The 18,800-nt window shown below is 46.8% G+C and overlaps 1 protein-coding gene across 1 annotated transcript in view; it reads left to right on the top strand.

Moving 5' to 3' along the window:
• LOC122926612 (solute carrier organic anion transporter family member 1C1-like) overlaps window positions 1-3,286 on the top strand; it is a 110,725-nt gene extending 107,439 nt beyond the window's left edge. The window contains exons 13-14 of the mRNA XM_044278037.1: window positions 462-579; window positions 2,896-3,286. Of these exons, the coding sequence (XP_044133972.1) occupies window positions 462-579; window positions 2,896-3,094 (317 nt within the window). The 3' untranslated portion in view covers window positions 3,095-3,286. The remainder of the gene's footprint in view (window positions 1-461; window positions 580-2,895) is intronic.
• The last annotated feature ends 15,514 nt before the right edge of the window (window positions 3,287-18,800 follow it).

Below are 18,800 nucleotides of genomic sequence, written 5' to 3'. Positions count from 1 at the left end.
CTCGAGTACCTAGAAGAAACCCACACGAAAACTTGGAGAACTCCACACAGATTTTGCCATTGGTCAAAATTTAACCCAGAACCCCATCACTGCAAAAAAAAAAAACGAATTACTGAGACACCATTCTCATATAACATTGACAGCCATAGTGTCCCCATAACAGTGACAGTCAGAGTGCTACCATCTTACTGATGATAGCCAATGCGCCCCATAACAATGATATCCACTGTACCATCATCATATCATAACAGTGACAACCACAGTAGTCAAATGACAATGACAGCAACCGAACCCTATAACAGTGGCAGTCACAGTTTCCTCATAACATTGACAGCCACAGTGCCGTGCATAACCATAACTGTGACATCCATAGATGCACAGTAGTCTCATAGCAGTGACCACCACCGCGTCCCCTCTACTGTGCCAACTCTAATCTTACACTGTATTTTGTTTTTCTGCAGCTGGAATCCCAGCTCCAATTTACTTTGGGGCTCTCATTGACAGAACCTGCCTTAAGTGGGGGACAACAGTCTGTGGAGGGAGGGGAGCGTGTCGTTTGTATGACGCCCACTCTTTCAGGTAAAAATAAGTTATAAAACACTGCATAATACAGGTTCACTCGGTCTGTAATAAATGAGAGTATACCTGAGCTAGACACATTTCCTGGTAGCCATAGGACTTAGTGTAACTGGAAGACACCTGGCAATAGACATGAAATCCAGCCATAAAATCACAGATTCAGCAAGACGACTGTCCGTGAGTCAATACAATACAATAACAATGCCACCACCATTAAAACAAAACCTTTAATATACCAGTAGATATTAATCACTTCCTGACCACCCATTGACTATAAACGTCCTTGGGCGGCCGGTTTATCTCTGAATGGACGTTCTGGAACATCCATTCAGAGATGGAGCTGCACGCTAATCTTGCAGCTGACAGTGACAGCAGGGCACCCCAGAGAGAAGGCAGGGACCGTTCCTGGGTGTCCCTGCCTTCTAGATCGCTGTATACAGATCAGGAAGCGATCTGCCGCTTCCTGTCCCAGCCTGGTGATCATCTGATCGCTGGGGCCGGGTGAGTGCAGGAGCTGTCAGGTCTTCTATAGACCTCGATCAGTCCTGCACTGAGGCTGTACAGCGCTGTATTATTCTGTACAGCCTCTCTGGCAGGTGTATTTCCCCTGTAACTGGGGTTACTATGTCAGCCCCAGTTACAGGAGGAATCAATAGTTTAAAAAAAAATATTTAAATGCCCCCCAGAGGTCTTGTATGACCTTATGGGGACACAAAGTGTAAAAATAAAATTTTTAAAAATAAAAAAGTGGTTTGAAAAAGTTCACATTTAAAAAAAATTTCCCCCAAAATCGTCACCTCATCCCTCAAAAAATGAGCCCCCACACAAGACCATAGCCAGAAAAATAAAAATAAAATATGGCTCTGTGAAGATTGCAACACAAAAACATGATTATTTTTAAAAAAAATAGAGATATTTGTTATCACCGCATCCGTAACAATTGGCTCTACAAAAATATCACATGATCTACCCCATCAATTGAACGGTGTAAAAAAAAAAAAAAAAAGTTATGCCAAAACAGGTTGTTTTTTTTTGTCACCTCACCTAGCCTCACAAAAAAAAACATAATATCAATCGATCAAAAAGTAGTATGTACCCCAAAATGATAGCAATAAAAACATTGCCTCGTCCCGCAAAAAACAAGCCCTCACACAAGACTATAGCCAGAAAAATGAAAAAAATATGTCTCTAAGTAAATGGCCACACAAAAGCATGATATTTTTTTTCTAAAAATGTTTTTATTGTGTAAAACGTAAAGCAAAAAAATAGACATATTTGGTATCGTTGCATCCGTAAGGACCAGATCTATAAAAATATCACCTGATCTACCCCATCAAGTGAATGGTGTAAAAAAAAGTCTTCACCTCTCAAAAATGAGATAAAAAGCAACCAGAAAGCTCAATGTACCCCAAAATTGTGCCAATAAAAACGACAGCTTGTCTCGCAGAAAATGAGCCCTCACACAGCCCATTCAACAAAAAATAAAAAAAGTTATTGCTCTTAAAATCCATGACAGAAAACTCCATGTTAGAAAATCCAGATGCCGCTCCTTCCCTTCTGAGCCCTAGCGTATCCCCAAATAACTGTTTACGACCACAATTGGGGTGTAACTGTATTCAGGGGAAAGTGGGTAGCAAATTGGGGGGGGGGGGGATATTCTCCTGTTATCTTTTGTGAAAAAGAAAGTTTGGGCCTATTAGCACCATTTTGTTGTAAAAAATAAATAAATACATTTTTAATTTTCACACCCAAGTATTAAAATTTTTATGACACAGCTGTTGAGTGAAGCGCTCGCTACACCCCTTAAAAATTCCTTGGACGGTGTAGTTTAAAAAATGTGGTCACTTTTTGGGGTTTTTCACTGTGGGGTTACCTCAGTGACCATTCCAGCAAAATCTGCCCTCCAAAAACCATATGGCGCCCCTTGCATTCTGTGCCCAAACAGCGGTATAAGACCATTTATGGGGTGTTTCTGCAAACTGCAGAATCAAGGTAATAAATATTGAGGTTTGTTTTGTTGTTAACCCTTGATGTGTTCCAGGAATAAATTGATTACAATTGAAAATCTGCAAAGAAAAGTGACATTTTTAAATTTCACCTCTATTTTGCTTTAATTCCTGTGGAATATCTAAAGGGTTAACAACATTTCTAAAAGCAGTTTTGAATAGTTTGAGGGGTGTCATTTCTAAAATAGGTTCATTTATCGGTTGGTTCTATTATGTAAGTCCCACAAAGTGACTTCAGAACTGAAATGGTCCTTAAAAAAGTAGACTTTGGAAAATTTCGAAAATTGCTTCTAAAATTCTTCCCCCACAGGAAAACCTACATGGGTCTCACCGCCGGGATAAGGGCCCCAGCCATCATCTTATTTCTCTGCTTTATATTTATGGTAAAGAAAAAGTTTCCTGTGAGAAAAGAGAACGAACAAGAAGACAATGCAAAGGAACTACCACACCCTGAAGATGGAAAAGGGGTGCACAACACTCCTGAAATAGAGAAACAGACTTTTATTTAGTGTGCAACCTCCCGGTACATGAGAGGACAGAAATCCCTAATATTTTTGTTATGTAACTGATATGAGGACGTTACCGAGGTGTACATGTAGAGAGATGATGTAGATTAAAATAGTTGTCTTATATCTAATAGTCACATGACTCAACAGGTCACCTTTTCTACCAGATCACCCAATAAACTACACGGGAGTCCACAGTGCCTTGTGCCTCCTTCAGTCCTGGTAGTCCTTTTGCCCCAGGAGTTCCTTGAGGTACATAAGTATAATGGTGGAAGATGTCGGGGGGCACCAATCATGCAAAAACAGGGCAGTATCTGGCCAGTTCACCCAAATTGGTTGTTGAAAGATCATCGACTCGGAGAAATGAGGGAAAAAGGGATTCTGACCTGGATCCCTTGAAGTGACAGTGACAACCAAGTTCTACTTTATATCTGTGTTTTCAGGATGCCGATACAGGTAATGGCAGGGCAGGGCGTCATAAAGCATATGGTCGTCAGCCTGGAAATCTGCGGCATCAGGATGTCAGTGTTTCACATCAGGTGGCGCAATGATGTCACTGCATCACACCATCTGCACCTGAGGCACACTACGTATTGGGGGATCAGAGTAATGGCGAGGCACTATATATGGTGAGGGAGCACTATTAAGAATTAGGATGTCAATATAGCAAATGAGTGAGCACTTTAAAGGATGAAGGGGCACTATAAAGTAAGGGGGCATTATATAGGATGAGTAGACACTATAACATATAAGGATGGACGTATGAGTGGACACTTTTCTTAGGGGATGGATAACTATATTTATGACAGCGTTATATTTTAAAGAGTATCTGTCAAGATGATGAACCCCATTAAACTAGGCATATTGCCTCATAGGGTTAATCATGCTGATCTAAAACAATACCTCAGTTATCTTTCTACAGAAAAGTGTTCCCGAGATATCTGCAGATTAGCTCTTTTGAGCACCAAGAGGTCGGCAAGAAGCTCTATTGAAACTCCAATCTCCTCTGTGTACTCTCCCCCTGCCATCCCCCAACCCTAACCCCCGCCATCTCCCTTGTAATTAAAGGGGTTCTTAGGGAATTAAGAAAATGAAAATACTTACATATTACATTTATATTATTATGATCTTGAATACAGCTAATAAGATCTTTAGCTGAATCTCTGTAGTTTGTGAGGAGACATGAAGTACAGAGAGGAGGTGGGGATGTGGCTAATGTCCGTCCTCTCTGTACTTCATGTCTCCTCATGAACTCCATTCCCACAGAGATTCAGCTGAAGATCTTATCAGCTGTATTCAGAAATGATGTCCTGGACATGCTCAAGGCTGGTCTTCCATGAATACTAGAGGGGAATGGGCAGACTAGCTATTGGTTCCCCACACAATTACATCTGATGTGGCCACCGTTAGTACCAAGGCAGAACCTGCTTATATCACTGAACACTATTGTTTGCCATTAAAGCCTGTAATGGGCTCTCTCACGGCAACTGTGCAGGTGCGCTTGGTGATTATGAGAGGTCCGTGGAAAATGAGCTAGTGGAGTGTATGAATACAGGGCTGCTTAAGGGCTCTTTCACACCTGCGTTATAGTCTTCCGGCATAGAGTTCCGTCGTCGGGGCTCTATGCCAGAAGAATCCTGATCAGGATTATCCTAATGCATTCTGAATGGAGTGAAATCCGTTCAGGATGCATCAGGATGTCTTCAGTTCCGGAACGGAGCGTTTTTTGGCCGGAGAAAATACCGCAGCGTGCTGCGCTTTTTGCTCCGGCCCAAAAAACTGAAGACTTGCAGCAAGGCCGGATCCGGAATGAATGCCCATTGAAAGGCATTGATCCGGATCCGGCCTTAAGCTAAACGTCGTTTCGGCACATTGCCGGATACGACGTTTAGCTTTTTTAGAGTGGTTACCATGGCTGCCGGGACGCTAAAGTCCTGGCAGCCATGGTAAAGTGTAGCGGGGAGCAGCATACTTACCGTCCGTGTGGCTCCCGGGGCGCTCCAGAGTGACGTCAGGGGGCCCCAGGCGCATGGATGACGTGATCGCATGGCACGTCATCCATTCGCATGGGGCGCTCTGACGTCACTCTGGAGCGCCCCAGGAGCCGCACGGATGGTAAGTATGCTGCTCCCCGCTCCTACTATGGCAACCAGGACTTTAATAGCGTCCTGGGTGCCATAGTAACACTGAAAGCATTTTGAAGACGGATCCGTCTTCAAATGCTTTCAGTACACTTGCGTTTTTCCGGATCCGGCGTGTAATTCCGGCAAGTGGAGTACACGCCGGATCCGGACAACGCAAGTGTGAAAGAGCCCTTAAATAGATGGCTTCTTATGGTCCAGGTGGTCACTGCATAGGCTACTGCAGAACCAATTTGTGATACCGTCGCTGTTCTTTTGATATAGTAGCTTTTCTTATACGGCGATCTTGCCATGCATCTGTCTGTCTTGACCCTATACGTATGAGTGCCCTCCTGTGACCAGTGTCAACACCACCAATACATTACAGAAACTTCTCATCCAACTCTTTAAAAATTTGACAGATAGACAATCCAGCTTCTCAAAACCCCACTTTTCAAGAACCAGAAATGGTGCACGCCTCCATTTAGGAGGCATAGTTAACACATGAACAAACGCCAATCAACAGTCTTGTAGGAGAGAAGATGAAAATCAGTGCCATCATATAAAAAAACAACTAACTCTTTAGGCTACTTTCACACTAGCGCTTTACGAATCTATTTGAAATGGATCTGTCACGCAAATGAAATACCGGAGGCAAACGGAAACCATTTAAACAGATCCATTCGAGCGGATCCGTCTGTAAAGCGGGTCCGTTCGTCACGTTTGTTTCTGTTTTGGCTTCCGTTTAGTGGATCCGTTTTTAAGGAGGAGGCGTGTCTCAAAGTGTACACCCACTTTTACAGTGTAATTAAGCAGGGAAACCTCCATTTAGGCTCTTTGTGTTTTGGAAACATGTTGCCTGCACACTTACGTCTGCGATTGAGGTTTCTAATCCTGAAAGCGAGATGGAGAAGACGTGCCCAGGAAAGAAGAAGGAGACGGTATTGGGTCCACCTGATAACTTCCAAACGGATGACCAGAGACGTTTTATCTGTCGTGTATTTGGAGCTTCATGCTCATCCAGAAAATTTTTCAACTATAAGCGCATGACTGTCAAGAGTTATGATCAGCTACTGCAGCACATTTCAACACGCATTGAAAGACAGGATACCCGCTTCAGATGGGCAATTTCTCCTGCAGAGCGGCTAATGTTGACAATAAGGTAAGGATTGTCCTAATGATTTTTGGTACAGCTGTATATATGATTTTTTAAATATTTATTTATATTTTTTCATAGGTTTCTTGCTACGAGAGAATATCTGTCATCGCTGCATTATCAGTATCGGATGGGAATTTTGACGATCTCTAGTATAGTCTTTGATACTTGTCGTGCCCTGTGGGAGGTATTGCATGAGGATTACAATCCACATCAAACTACAGAACAGATTGCAGACAAGTTCCTAGAAACCTGCCAATTCCCTAATTGTGTCGGAGCTGTGGATGGGATTGTAAAACCTTCCGGAAGTGGCTCTGAATTCTTCAACTACAAAAAATAATTCTCAATTATCTTGATGGCCATTGCGGATGCTGATTTTCGGTTTGTCGCTGTTTACCTTGGAGCTTATGGGCGGACAAATTACTTGATGGCTTTCAAAAACTGAGCAATGGGACGCCTCCTGTATTTAAAGGACTTTGAATTGCCACCTCCGAGACCTTTTCCAGGTACTGATGGACCTTCAATGCCATTTGTGGTAGTAGGGGACGAGGCGTTCCAAATGTGTGAGAACCTCATCAAGCCGTACTCTGGCCGTGACTTGAACCCTGTTAAGCGAGTGTTTAACTATAGACTGACACAAGCTCGATGAATGTTGAGTGCACCTTTGGCATTTTAGTTGCTAAATGGCATATTCTCACCAAAGCTATAAATCTTAAGGTTGAAACCATTGACGATATAGTCAAAGCTTGTGTAGTTCTACATAACTATCTGTTAATTGAGGAGCCATTGCGCCTGGACCTGCAAGAGGTTGATTGCACACTCACCAGGCTGCAACATATCGGTCATAAAGGCATATCGGTCAACCCTTGCCGTCACCCAAATGAGGGACAGTTTCGCCGATTACTTTGTTTCTGAAGTATTTTTGGTACACAACTTGTGTCTTCTTTTTCTTTTACTCAGCCCCAAGAATGCTTCTGCTACACTGGTGATATATATATATATATTTTTTCACACAAGCTAATGCCACCCACAAGGTCTGGATTTTGTGCATGGCATAGTTCACGTTGCAGCATCACTCTTGTAAACATACACACGGTCCAGATCCTCATGGGTGGCATTAGCTTTTGTGAAATAAACGTGAAGGGTAGTAGCCACACATATGGTTATTAAAGGGGGTGCCTCATCTTAGACATTGGGTGCATATTGCTAGGATATTACCCTCTTATAGGTGTGGATCCCAACGCTGGGACCCGCACCTATATCACACAAGGTGTTTGCTGGAGGATTCTGGTCCGGCCACCACCAAGCACTTTCTTTATAGAAGTGAATCTGAGTGCACGGCACATGACCAGCCACTGCTCCATTCACTTCTTTGGGCAAGACGGAAACGGCCTATACAGCGCTCGGCTATTTTTGGAGGATGTGCCTGCGTAGTGCACTCACCAGCACTTTCATTTTCTCGATATAGGTGCGTGTACATGTGCTGGGATATGCACCTATAAGCTAGTGTATAAGTCAAAGTTGGCATATCCTAGCGATATGCCCCCATCGTCTTTGTTGAGACAACCCCTTTAAGCTATTGCAACTTCTTCCTCAATATTGCGAGGCACAATTGTGTTTTTGTTGATTGACAACATCACACAATCTGCCTTGTCACGAGAAATAATGCTTGTTAACGGGGTTTATCCGGGTTCAGAGCTGAACCCAGACATTCCCATATTTTCACCCAGACTGCCCCACTAAGCTGAGCTAAATCGCGCAGGTCAAAGGCATTTTATGGAGATCTGGTGACGTACTGGGCTCTCCATTGCGCTGCCAGGTGGAGGCTTGCACCCATCAGTGAGCACGGTGGCGTCACCAGCACTGATGGGCGGGCTTTAGCGCTGTCCTAGCCTGTAAAACAAGGGCAGTGATAAAGCCGCCCATCAGAGCCGGTGACATCACCGAACACACTGTTTGGCGCAATCCTCCACCTAGCAGTGTAACATAGTAACATAGTACATAAGGCCAAAAAAGACATTTGTCCATTCAGTTCAGCCTGTTATCCTGCAAGTTGATCCAGAGGAAGGCAAAAAAAAAAAAAGAAGCCAATTTTCCCCACTTTAGGGGAATAAAAAATTCCTTCCCGACTCTAATCAGGCAATCAGAATAACTCCCTGGATCAACGACCCCTCTCTAGTAGCTATAGCCTGTAATATTATTACGCTCCAGAAATACATCCAGGCCCCTCTTGAATTCCTTTATTGTACTCACCATTACCACCTCCTCAGGCAGAGAGTTCCATAGTCTCACCGCTCTTACCGTAAAGAATCCTCTTCTATGTTTGTGTACAAACCTTTCCTCCAGACGCAGAGGATGTCGCCTCATCACAGTCACAGTCCTGGGGATAAATAGATGATGAGATAGATCTCTGTACTGACCCCTGATATATTTATACATAGTAATTAGATCTCCCCCTCAGTCGTCTTTTTTCTAACGTGAATAACCCTAATTTTGATAATCTTTCAGGGTACTATAGTTGCCCCATTCCAGTTATTACTTTAGTTGCCCTCCAGTACTCTATGTACTGTGTACAGTTCGGGGCTCCTTTAAACAAGGCAGACATAGCAGAGCTGGAGAGGGTCCAGAGGAGGGCAACTAAAGTAACATGTCTAAGCCCGGGCATCAGGCCAAGGTTTCTCAAGTAGCCCGGGACCTAACACTCTCCTACCTGAGCCGTATGGGCAATACCAGGAGCCAGTGGGCAAATTTTTTGTTATTAATCGAAATTTAACTAAATTTTTGCAAAAAAATGAAATTTTTCACTTTCAGTTCACTTTAAAATTTTTCTAAAAAAACTACATCTATATATAAATTTTTCTCCAAGTTTATTGTTCTACATGTCTTTGATACAAAAAAAATGTTTGGGTAAAAAAAAAAAATATGGTTTGGGTAATAGTTAGAGCGTTTACAAACTATGGTACAAAAATGTGAATTTCCGCTTTTTGAAGCAGCTCTGACTTTCTGAGCACCTGTCATGTTTCCTGAGGTTCTACAATGCCCAGACAGAAGAAAAACCCCACAAATAACCCCATTTCGGAAAGTAGGCACCCTAAGGTATTCGCTGATGGGCATAGTGAGTTCATAGAACTTTTTATTTTTTGTCACAAGTTAGCGGAAAATGATGAATTTATTTTTATTTTTTTCCTTAAAAAGTCTCATATTCCACTAACTTGTGACAAAAAATAAAAACTTCCATGAACTCACTATGCCCATCATGAAATACCTTGGGGTGTCTTCTTTCCAAAATGGGGTCACTTGTGGGGTAGTTATACTGCCCTGGCATTTTAGGGGCCCAAATGCGTGCAAAGTAGTTTGAAATCAAAATCTGTAAAAAATGGCCGGTGAAATCCGAAAGATGCTCTTTGGAATGTGGGCCCCTTTGCACACCTAGGCTGCAAAAAAGTGTCACACATGTGGTATCGCCGTACTCAGGAGAAGTTGGGGAATGTGTTTCGAGGTGTCATTTTACATATACCCATGCTGGGTGAGATAAATATCTTGGTCAAATGCCAACTTTGTATAAAAAAATTGGAAAGTTGTCTTTTGCCGAGATATTTCTCTCATCCAGCATAGGTATATGTAAAATGACACCCCAAAACATATTCCCCAACTTCTCCTGAGTACGGCGATACCACATGTGTGACACTTTTTTGCAGCCTAGGTGGGCAAAGGGGCCCACATTCCAAAGAGCACCTTTTGGATTTCACTGGCCATTTTCTACAGATTTTGATTTCAAACTACTTTGCACATATTTGGGCCCTAAAATGCCAGGGCAGTATAACTACCCCACAAGTGACCCCATTTTGGGAAGAAGACACCCCGACAAGCAGTACAATGTATGTGCAGAGTATATAGGGTGAGCAGACCCTCTTTTCAGAAAATATATCATTAAACAAACAGTTAAAGTCGGGATCTCACGTCATAGGTCTCATGTCTAACTCTATGAGGTATTAATAGTTGCAAAACCCATCTTGCGGGTGGAGGCCTGGTTTCCAGTGTGCAGGACACAAAAAGACTCCCGTCTGTTGTGGCTCGCTATCCGGTAATTGGTGAATAATGAGTCAGCGAAAGTTAGCTATTAGTCGTGTCCTGCATCTCCAACCTACCCAAACTGCCCTTCAATCGCTACAACAGGTACCAACCAGTTAAAGTGAACAGTTGTATTATATTCCTTATTTCTGTGTCCGACATGTAACAGACAATAAAAGACCTCCATTTCTTAAAAAGGTTTTGTGCGTGCTTGTCTTTTGCATTCATTATGAAAATCCTTTCTAAGTGGAATACCTTTTTCAATTGGGACTCTATCATGGCCATGGTAGGAGCCGCTGGTTCCAACCAGTGTTGTAAAATGGTGCGCTTCACTACCATGCATATAGAGTGGAAAAGATGTGGAAGACATCTCTCCCCAGCCTCCTCCTCCTCACAGTGAAAGATACAAAGCAAGGGAGTCATACGAACTCTCATCCCCCAGATTTTATGAACCATTTCTCCAACCAAGGTCCAGAAATGCGAGCTTTGAGGGCAAGTCCATAGGCCATGGAGCAAATCTGTGGACCCCAGATTGCATTTAGGACAGTTAACTAAATGGTCTGGCTTGAGCGGGTGAGGGGGGATATTAAATCCGTAAATTGCCCTATGTATGATTCTTAACTGCGTGTCCCTCCACACTTCATTCACGATATGCTTTCTGATCCTCAGCCAACTTTTCTGTATTTTTGGGGCAATATTATCTACCCCCAACTGCTCTTCCCATTTATCAAAGCTGTTAACATTATAAGTTTGTGCGTCTTCCTTACGGAGTCCATAATATATAGATGATACTGAACTTCTACCCCCCCCCCCCAAACCAAGGAGTTTGTCTAAGACGTTCCTTTTGATCTCCTTGTGTACAAGTAGCAAATTAGAATGAAAAGCATCTTTTATTTGGGTAAATTGTATTGTCTGAAAAGGGCGCAGTGAGAACTTATTGATAATCTCGTGGATTTGCAGCCATCTAGGTTCAGTATTGTGCAAGAGATGCTTAACGTGTGTAATACCTTTGGACCTGCACTCAGTAAACAGCCTATTAGTCTGGCCCTGCTTAAATTCCGGGTTTCCCCACAAGGGAAGATGTTTAGATATGCGGTAAGGCAGCCAATACTTCCGTCTCAATACTCTCCAAGACGCTATGGTGTCCTTTATAAGAATAGAGCTTTTAATTGCTGTTGGAATACTTGTCAATCGTGCATGTAATAATGCTGCAGGGGGCCAGGGAGCACAGAATACGCTTTCCAATATGAAATCAGAGTAATAGTTAGTTTTGTTCACCCAATCCGCTATGTGTCTAGCCATGCAAGCAAGGTTATAACGTCTGACGTCAGGAGAGGCTATACCGCATGACTCCCCGGGCGCTGTTAGTTTGTGGTAGCCGATCCTTGGTGGTTTACCCTTCCATAGAAAGTCAGTAAAGGTACTCCTCAGCTTATTCACGTCGGTGTGCTTTAAAAGTAAGGGTATTGTTTGCATCGGGTATAATAATTTGGACATCGACATCATTTTAAGTAAGTGATTGCGCCCCATCAGTGAAAGCGGGAGATTACGCCAACTTTGCAATTCGGCTATAATTTTAGAAATCAAGGGCCCATAGTTAAGTCTATACACCAACTCCATTGTTCTTCCTATTTTAATGCCCAGGTACGTGATGTAAGAGCTAGCAATAGGTATGTTTTCCACAGTCCTTAGTGAACTGCTAACAACTGGAGCGCGGAGGAATAGAATCTCACTTTTGGAATAATTAACCCTAAGTCCTGAATACGCTCCAAAAGTTTGCAAAGCCTGCGTAACCCTGGCCATGTCTGATACAGGGTTAGCCATAAATAAAACGACATCATCCACAAACAATGCTAGTCGGAGCTCATGGGAACCCACCTCCAGGCCCTCAAACACATCAGATGAGTCTAGATATTGTGCAAGCGGTTCTATTGCCAAGTCAAATAGGAGGGGGGATAAGGGACACCACTGTCTCGTGCCCCTTTGTAGTGAGAAACGTGGTGATAGAAAGCCCGGTGTGCTTACCCGTGCGCGAGGATTCGAATATATCTTAGTAAGGACCGAGCGGAAAAGACCCGAAAAGCCCATTTCATCTAATACATGATTAAGCCAGCCCCAGCTAATGCTGTCAAAGGCTTTCTCCGTATCCAGAGTAACATTAGCTGGATTATTTTCTCTATACTTCATGGAATTAGCTGCTGACAGTGCCAAGAATGCCTTCCTTATATTAGTTACAGCCGACCTTCCCTTGATGAAACCCGCTTGTCTCGGGGATATTAAAGAAGGAAGTATGTCCGCCAACCTATTAGCAAGCAGTTTTGACAAAATTTTTAAGTCCTGGTTAATTAAGGAAATAGGCCTATAAGAGGAGAGATCTTCTGGGTCCTTTCCTTTTTTGTGTATGAGCGTGATTGGTGCAGTGTTCATGTGCTCTGGAATATCACAACCATTAACTATATCTAGGAAGGCAGTAGTCAATACAGGAGATAGTTGTTCGTTCAGAGCTTTGTAAAAGTCTGCCGTGTACCCGTCTGGGCCCGGGGCTTTCCCAGAAGGAAAAGTTTTAATGGTGGCTTGTATTTCTACAGCAGTTATAGGGGCGTTAAGAATCGAAAGCTGGTCCTCTGTGAGGACTGGAAGAGACCGGCTACTTAAAAAGGGGCTATTCTCTCCCTCATCATCTTTGCTTTTCTGATAAAACTGTGCAAAGTAAGTTCCAAGAAGATCTGTTATTTGCTTCGGTCTGTGCTCCCTGGTCCCGTCTCCCCTCCGTAAACAATGTATGTGGGTCCTAGGCTGCCTACCTGTCATGGAACCATGAACCAGACGTACAACAAGAGATAAGTGGAAAATAAGAAGGTTTTATTGAAGAGCAAGCCGTAGCAAAGTCCAAACGGATGGCTAAACCGAAGCAGGGTCTTGCGGAGACAGAGGTCAGGAACCAGAAGGGTAGTCAGACGAAGCCAGGAACAGGAACCAACGGGGTAGTCAGACGAAGCCGGAATCAGGAACCAACGGGGTAGTCAGACGAAGCCGGAATCAGGAACCAACGGGGTAGTCAGACGAGGCCAGCAGTCTTGGAAGCATGTGAACACAGGAGGACCAAGCAAGGAACTGAAGCCACAGACCTCCTATATATATGAGCTAGGCATCCAGCTCCTCCCAGTGGGAAGGAGGAGCCGCAGGGTGGGAGGCTACAAGAAAACCCAGAAACCAAGATGGCCGCCAGCACATGTCAAACGAAGGGAACAGCAAGGAGGTAAGACCATGACAGTACCTCCCCCTCAAGGGCCCCTCCTCCGCGGAGTAAGGAACGGTTTCTGAGGGAAGCGTGCGTGGAAGGCTCGGAGCAAGACAGGAGCATGGACATCTGCGGAGGGAACCCAGGAACGCTCCTCTGGACCATAACCACGCCAATGGACCAAAAACTGCACCCGGCCGCGGACCAGGCGTGAGTCCAGGATATTGCTCACCTCATACTCCTCACGATTGCCCACTTGGACCGGACGAGGCCGAGGAATCGAGGAAGTGAAACGATTACACACCAGTGGCTTCAACAGGGAGACATGAAACACGTTGGAGATCCGCATGCCAGGAGGAAGCGCAAGGGCATAGGCTACCGGGTTTACCCTGCGAAGCACTCGGAAGGGACCAACAAAGCGAGGTGCCAGCTTGGGAGTGGGCACTCGAAGGTTGAGGTTGCGGGTGGACAACCATACGCGGTCTCCGACCTGGTAGGAAGGAGCGGGCGCTCGTCTGCGATCAGCCTGGAGTTTCTGGCGCTGCGCAGAGACCTCAAGGGACCTCTGGATCTGTACCCAAGAAGCACGTAGGACGGAAAGGTGATCCTCCACAGCCGGAATATCCTGGGGAGAGAATACCTCCGGTAACACGGCAGGTTGGAACCCATAATTGGCCATGAAGGGAGACGTCCCAGAGGAAGAGTTCACCGCCGTGTTCCTGGCAAACTCAGCCCAAGGCAGGAGGTCAACCCAATTGTCTTGGTGATCGGAGACATAGCAACGAAGGAATTGCTCCAAGGCCTGATTGGATCGTTCTGCGGCCCCATTGGACTGAGGGTGGTAGGCCGAGGAGAAAGAGAGATGAATCCCCAACTGGGAGCAAAAGGCGCGCCAGAACCTGGACACAAACTGACTCCCCCGATCCGACACAATCTCCTTGGGCAAACCGTGCAACCGGAAGACCTCCCTGGCAAAAATCGAGGCCAACTCTTGTGCAGAGGGCAACTTCTTGAGAGGAACACAGTGGCACATTTTGGAAAACCGATCCACAATCATGAGAATGACCGTATGGCCTCGGGATGCAGGGAGGTCCACAATGAAATCCATCCCCAGGTGTGACCATGGACGCTCCCCGGTGGCTATGGGTTGCAAAAGGCCCAACGGAAGGTGCCGAGGGGACTTACTCTGGGCACAAACGGAGCATGCCGCTACATATGCGGCGATGTCGGAACGTAGAGAAGGCCACCAGAACAGACGTGAAACCGCCCAGGACAGCTGATTCTTTCCAGGGTGCCCCGCGGCCTTGGAGTTATGGTAGGTTCGCAACAACCGAGTGCGCAACTCCTCAGGCACAAAACATCTGCCGTTGGGTCTCCCAGAGGGAGCACCAGATTGAGCCGCCAAAATCTGCTCACCCAGAGGAGAAGTCAGGCTGGTGCGAATAGCGGCCAGGATCTGATTCGGGGGTATGACCGTAGTCGGAATCGACTCCTCCCCGGACAGCTCGGAGTACTGCCGTGATAAGGCATCCGCTCTGATGTTCTTGGAGCCGGGTAGGTAGGAGACCACGTAATTAAAACGTGACAAGAACAGAGCCCATCTGGCCTGACGTGGTGTCAATCTCTTGGCCTCAGAAAGGTAGGTCAGATTCTTGTGGTCCGTCAAGATGAGAACCGGAACCACCGAGCCCTCGAGCAAGTGCCTCCATTCTTTAAGGGCCTGCACGATGGCCAATAACTCCCTGTCACCAATCTGATAGTTGCACTCCGCGGAAGACAGTTTCCGGGAGTAAAACCCACAAGGAAGCAGAGGACCCTCTGGTGTTCTACGCTGAGACAGGAGGGCGCCTACTCCCGTCTCAGACGCGTCCACCTCGAGGACAAAAGGCAACCCAGGGTTGGGATGCGACAGAATCGGAGCCGACACAAAGGCGGACTTTAGAGCCTCAAAAGCTCGGATGGCCTCGAGCGGCCAGACCTGCGGATTACTGCCCTTCCTGGTCAGATCCGTGAGAGGCTTGGCTAGCATGGAAAAGTCCCTGATGAACTTCCGATAATAATTGGCGAAGCCCAAAAAGCGCTGCAGGGCACGAAGCCCACTGGGCTGGGGCCACTGTAAGACAGCCGAAACCTTCTCAGGATCCATGGAGAACCCCTCAGCGGAAATGATGTAACCTAAGAAGGTTACCTGGGATCGGTGAAATTCGCATTTCTCAAGCTTACCGAACAGCCTGTTCTCTCGTAAGCGTTGCAACACTCGTCTGACATCCAGAATGTGGGCCTCCATGGATGCAGAATATACCAAGATGTCATCCAAATAGACCACCACACACTGCTGCAACAGGTCACGGAAAACATCGTTGATGAATTCCTGGAAGACTGCGGCGCATTGCACAACCCAAAGGGCATAACCAAGGATTCATAATGACCGGTCCTGGTGTTAAACGCGGTCTTCCACTCATCGCCCGCCTTGATCCTTACCAGGTTATATGCCGCCCTCAGGTCGAGTTTGGTAAAGACCGTGGCCCCTTTGAGGCGATCGAACAGCTCGGAAATCAAGGGTATCGGGTAAGCGTTCTTGATCGTGATGCGATTGAGACCCCTGTAATCGATGCAAGGCCTCAACTCGCCGCCCTTCTTTTTCACAAAGAAAAATCCAGCCCCTGCCGGGGACGAGGATTTGCGAATGTGTCCGCGTGAAAGCGCCTCCCTCACGTACTCCTCCATGGCCTCATTCTCCGCTACCGACAGTGGATAGACTTTGCCACGAGGAGGAACGGCACCGGATTGTAACTCTATGGCACAATCGTATGGGCGGTGCGGAGGTAGGGCAACCGCGCGCACCTTATCGAATACATCCCGGTACTCTTCGTATTCAGGAGGCAACAGAGAGTCCGAGGAAGTACACAGCAACTTGACAGGCCCATGGATGCAACTAGCCCCACACTGTGGTGACCACGAGAGGATCTCGACCGATCTCCAATCGAAAGTCGGATTATGCTTCTGGAGCCAGGGGTACCCCAAGACCACCGAGTAGTGTGGAGACGAAATAACCTGGAGACAGACCGACTCTCTGTGAACGGCACCAATGGCCATCCCCACTGGAAGGGTCTCATGAGTCACGTGTGGCGGCAGAAGGGGTCTGCCGTCTATCGCCTCAAGAGCCAGTGGGGAACCTCGAGGCTGCAGAGGAATGGAATTGGCGGCAACGAACACTCTATCAATGAACAAACCACCAGCACCAGAGTCCACCAACGCCTGGGTCGTCACCGAGCCCCCGACCCAGGAGAGGACAACCGTGATCAGTGGTTTGTCAACACGGGAAACCGGGGACGAGGAGACTCCACCCAAGATCTGCCCCCGACAGGACCTCAGGTGCGAGCGTTCTCCCGGACGGTTCGGACATGCCAACCGAAAATGCCCACCGAGACCACAGTACATGCATCGGCCCTCGCGTCTCCGGAGTACCCTCTCCCCCTCAGACAGGCGAGCAAACCCCCGCTGCATGGGTTCACCCCCAGACAAGTCATCCCCAGGAGGCGTGGGAGGAGAGGGAGGCACGGGTGGGACAGCAAACGTAGGCGCCAATCTGTTAGGAGACCTCCGCAGGCTCTCCTTAAAGGAAGGTCTCTCCCTGAGTCTGGTGTCAATCAAAATCAGGAAAGAAATAAGAGACTCGAGCTCCACTGGTAGGTCCTTAGCTGCAACCTCATCCTTCAAGGCATCCGAGAGACCATGAGAGAAAGCAGCGACCAGAGCCTCATTATTCCAGCCCACCTCTGCTGCCAGGGTACGAAACTCAATGGCGTATTCAGCTACGGATCGTGAACCCTGTCTGATGGACATAAGGAGCTTCGCAGCAGAGGCAGCACGAGCCGGCACATCGAATACCTTCCGAAGAGAAGCAACAAAACCGGAAAACTCGGCAACCACCGGATTGTTGTTCTCCCATAAAGGGCTGGCCCAGGCCAAGGCCTTGTCCGAGAGCAGCGAGATCAAGAAGCCCACCCTTGATCTCTCAGTAGGAAAGGCATGTGGCAGCAACTCGAAGTAAATGCCCACCTGGTTAAGGAAACCTCGGCACTGAGTTGGCTCTCCCCCAAAGCGCTGTGGAAGGGGGGCAGAACCGGTCATACCCTGAAACCCCACAGGCGCAGCAACAGGTGTCAGGGTAGACTCTGGCGCAACAACCGGAGCGGCAGTAGGAGCGGGCCCAGGAGCGACAACCGACCCATCGGCAACGGAAGCTAAATGAGCCGTGCGTTCAAGCAGGGTTTGCAACGCCACAGCGAACCGACCCAACAGGTGATCCTGCTGATCAAGTCTGGCAACCAGCGTAGGTAGCGAGGGTGGCCCTGTACCGTCAGAATTCATGGCTTGGTCCTAATGTCATGGAACCATGAACCAGACGTACAACAAGAGATAAGTGGAAAATAAGAAGGTTTTATTGAAGAGCAAGCCGTAGCAAAGTCCAAACGGATGGCTAAACCGAAGCAGGGTCTTGCGGAGACAGAGGTCAGGAACCAGAAGGGTAGTCAGACGAAGCCAGGAACAGGAACCAACGGGGTAGTCAGACGAAGCCGGAATCAGGAACCAACGGGGTAGTCAGACGAAGCCGGAATCAGGAACCAACGGGGTAGTCAGACGAAGCCGGAATCAGGAACCAACGGGGTAGTCAGACGAGGCCAGCAGTCTTGGAAGCATGTGAACACAGGAGGACCAAGCAAGGAACTGAAGCCACAGACCTCCTATATATATGAGCTAGGCATCCAGCTCCTCCCAGTGGGAAGGAGGAGCCGCAGGGTGGGAGGCTACAAGAAAACCCAGAAACCAAGATGGCCGCCAGCACATGTCAAACGAAGGGAACAGCAAGGAGGTAAGACCATGACACTACCCTTGGCCAGAGAGGCCAACAGTCTCCCTGATTTGTGCCCAAACTTGTGCAGTTCAGACTCTAATTTTGTTCTTTTAATACTCTCCAGCTTATCTGCCCATATGTCGAAGTCCCTTCGGGCCAAGACCCATTTTTCTCTGTTTGTCGGAGTCTGAGCCCAGAGGAAGTCGCCATACGCCCTGCGCACCGCTTCACTCGCTGCCTGGTATCGCTGCTTGGCCATTTTT

This window comes from Bufo gargarizans, chromosome 2 (assembly GCF_014858855.1).
Source record: "Bufo gargarizans isolate SCDJY-AF-19 chromosome 2, ASM1485885v1, whole genome shotgun sequence".
In the NCBI taxonomy this organism is placed as follows: Eukaryota; Metazoa; Chordata; class Amphibia; order Anura; family Bufonidae; genus Bufo; species Bufo gargarizans.
The sequence above is the reverse complement of the archived record's forward strand: the minus strand, read 5'-3'. Positions and strand labels throughout refer to the sequence as shown.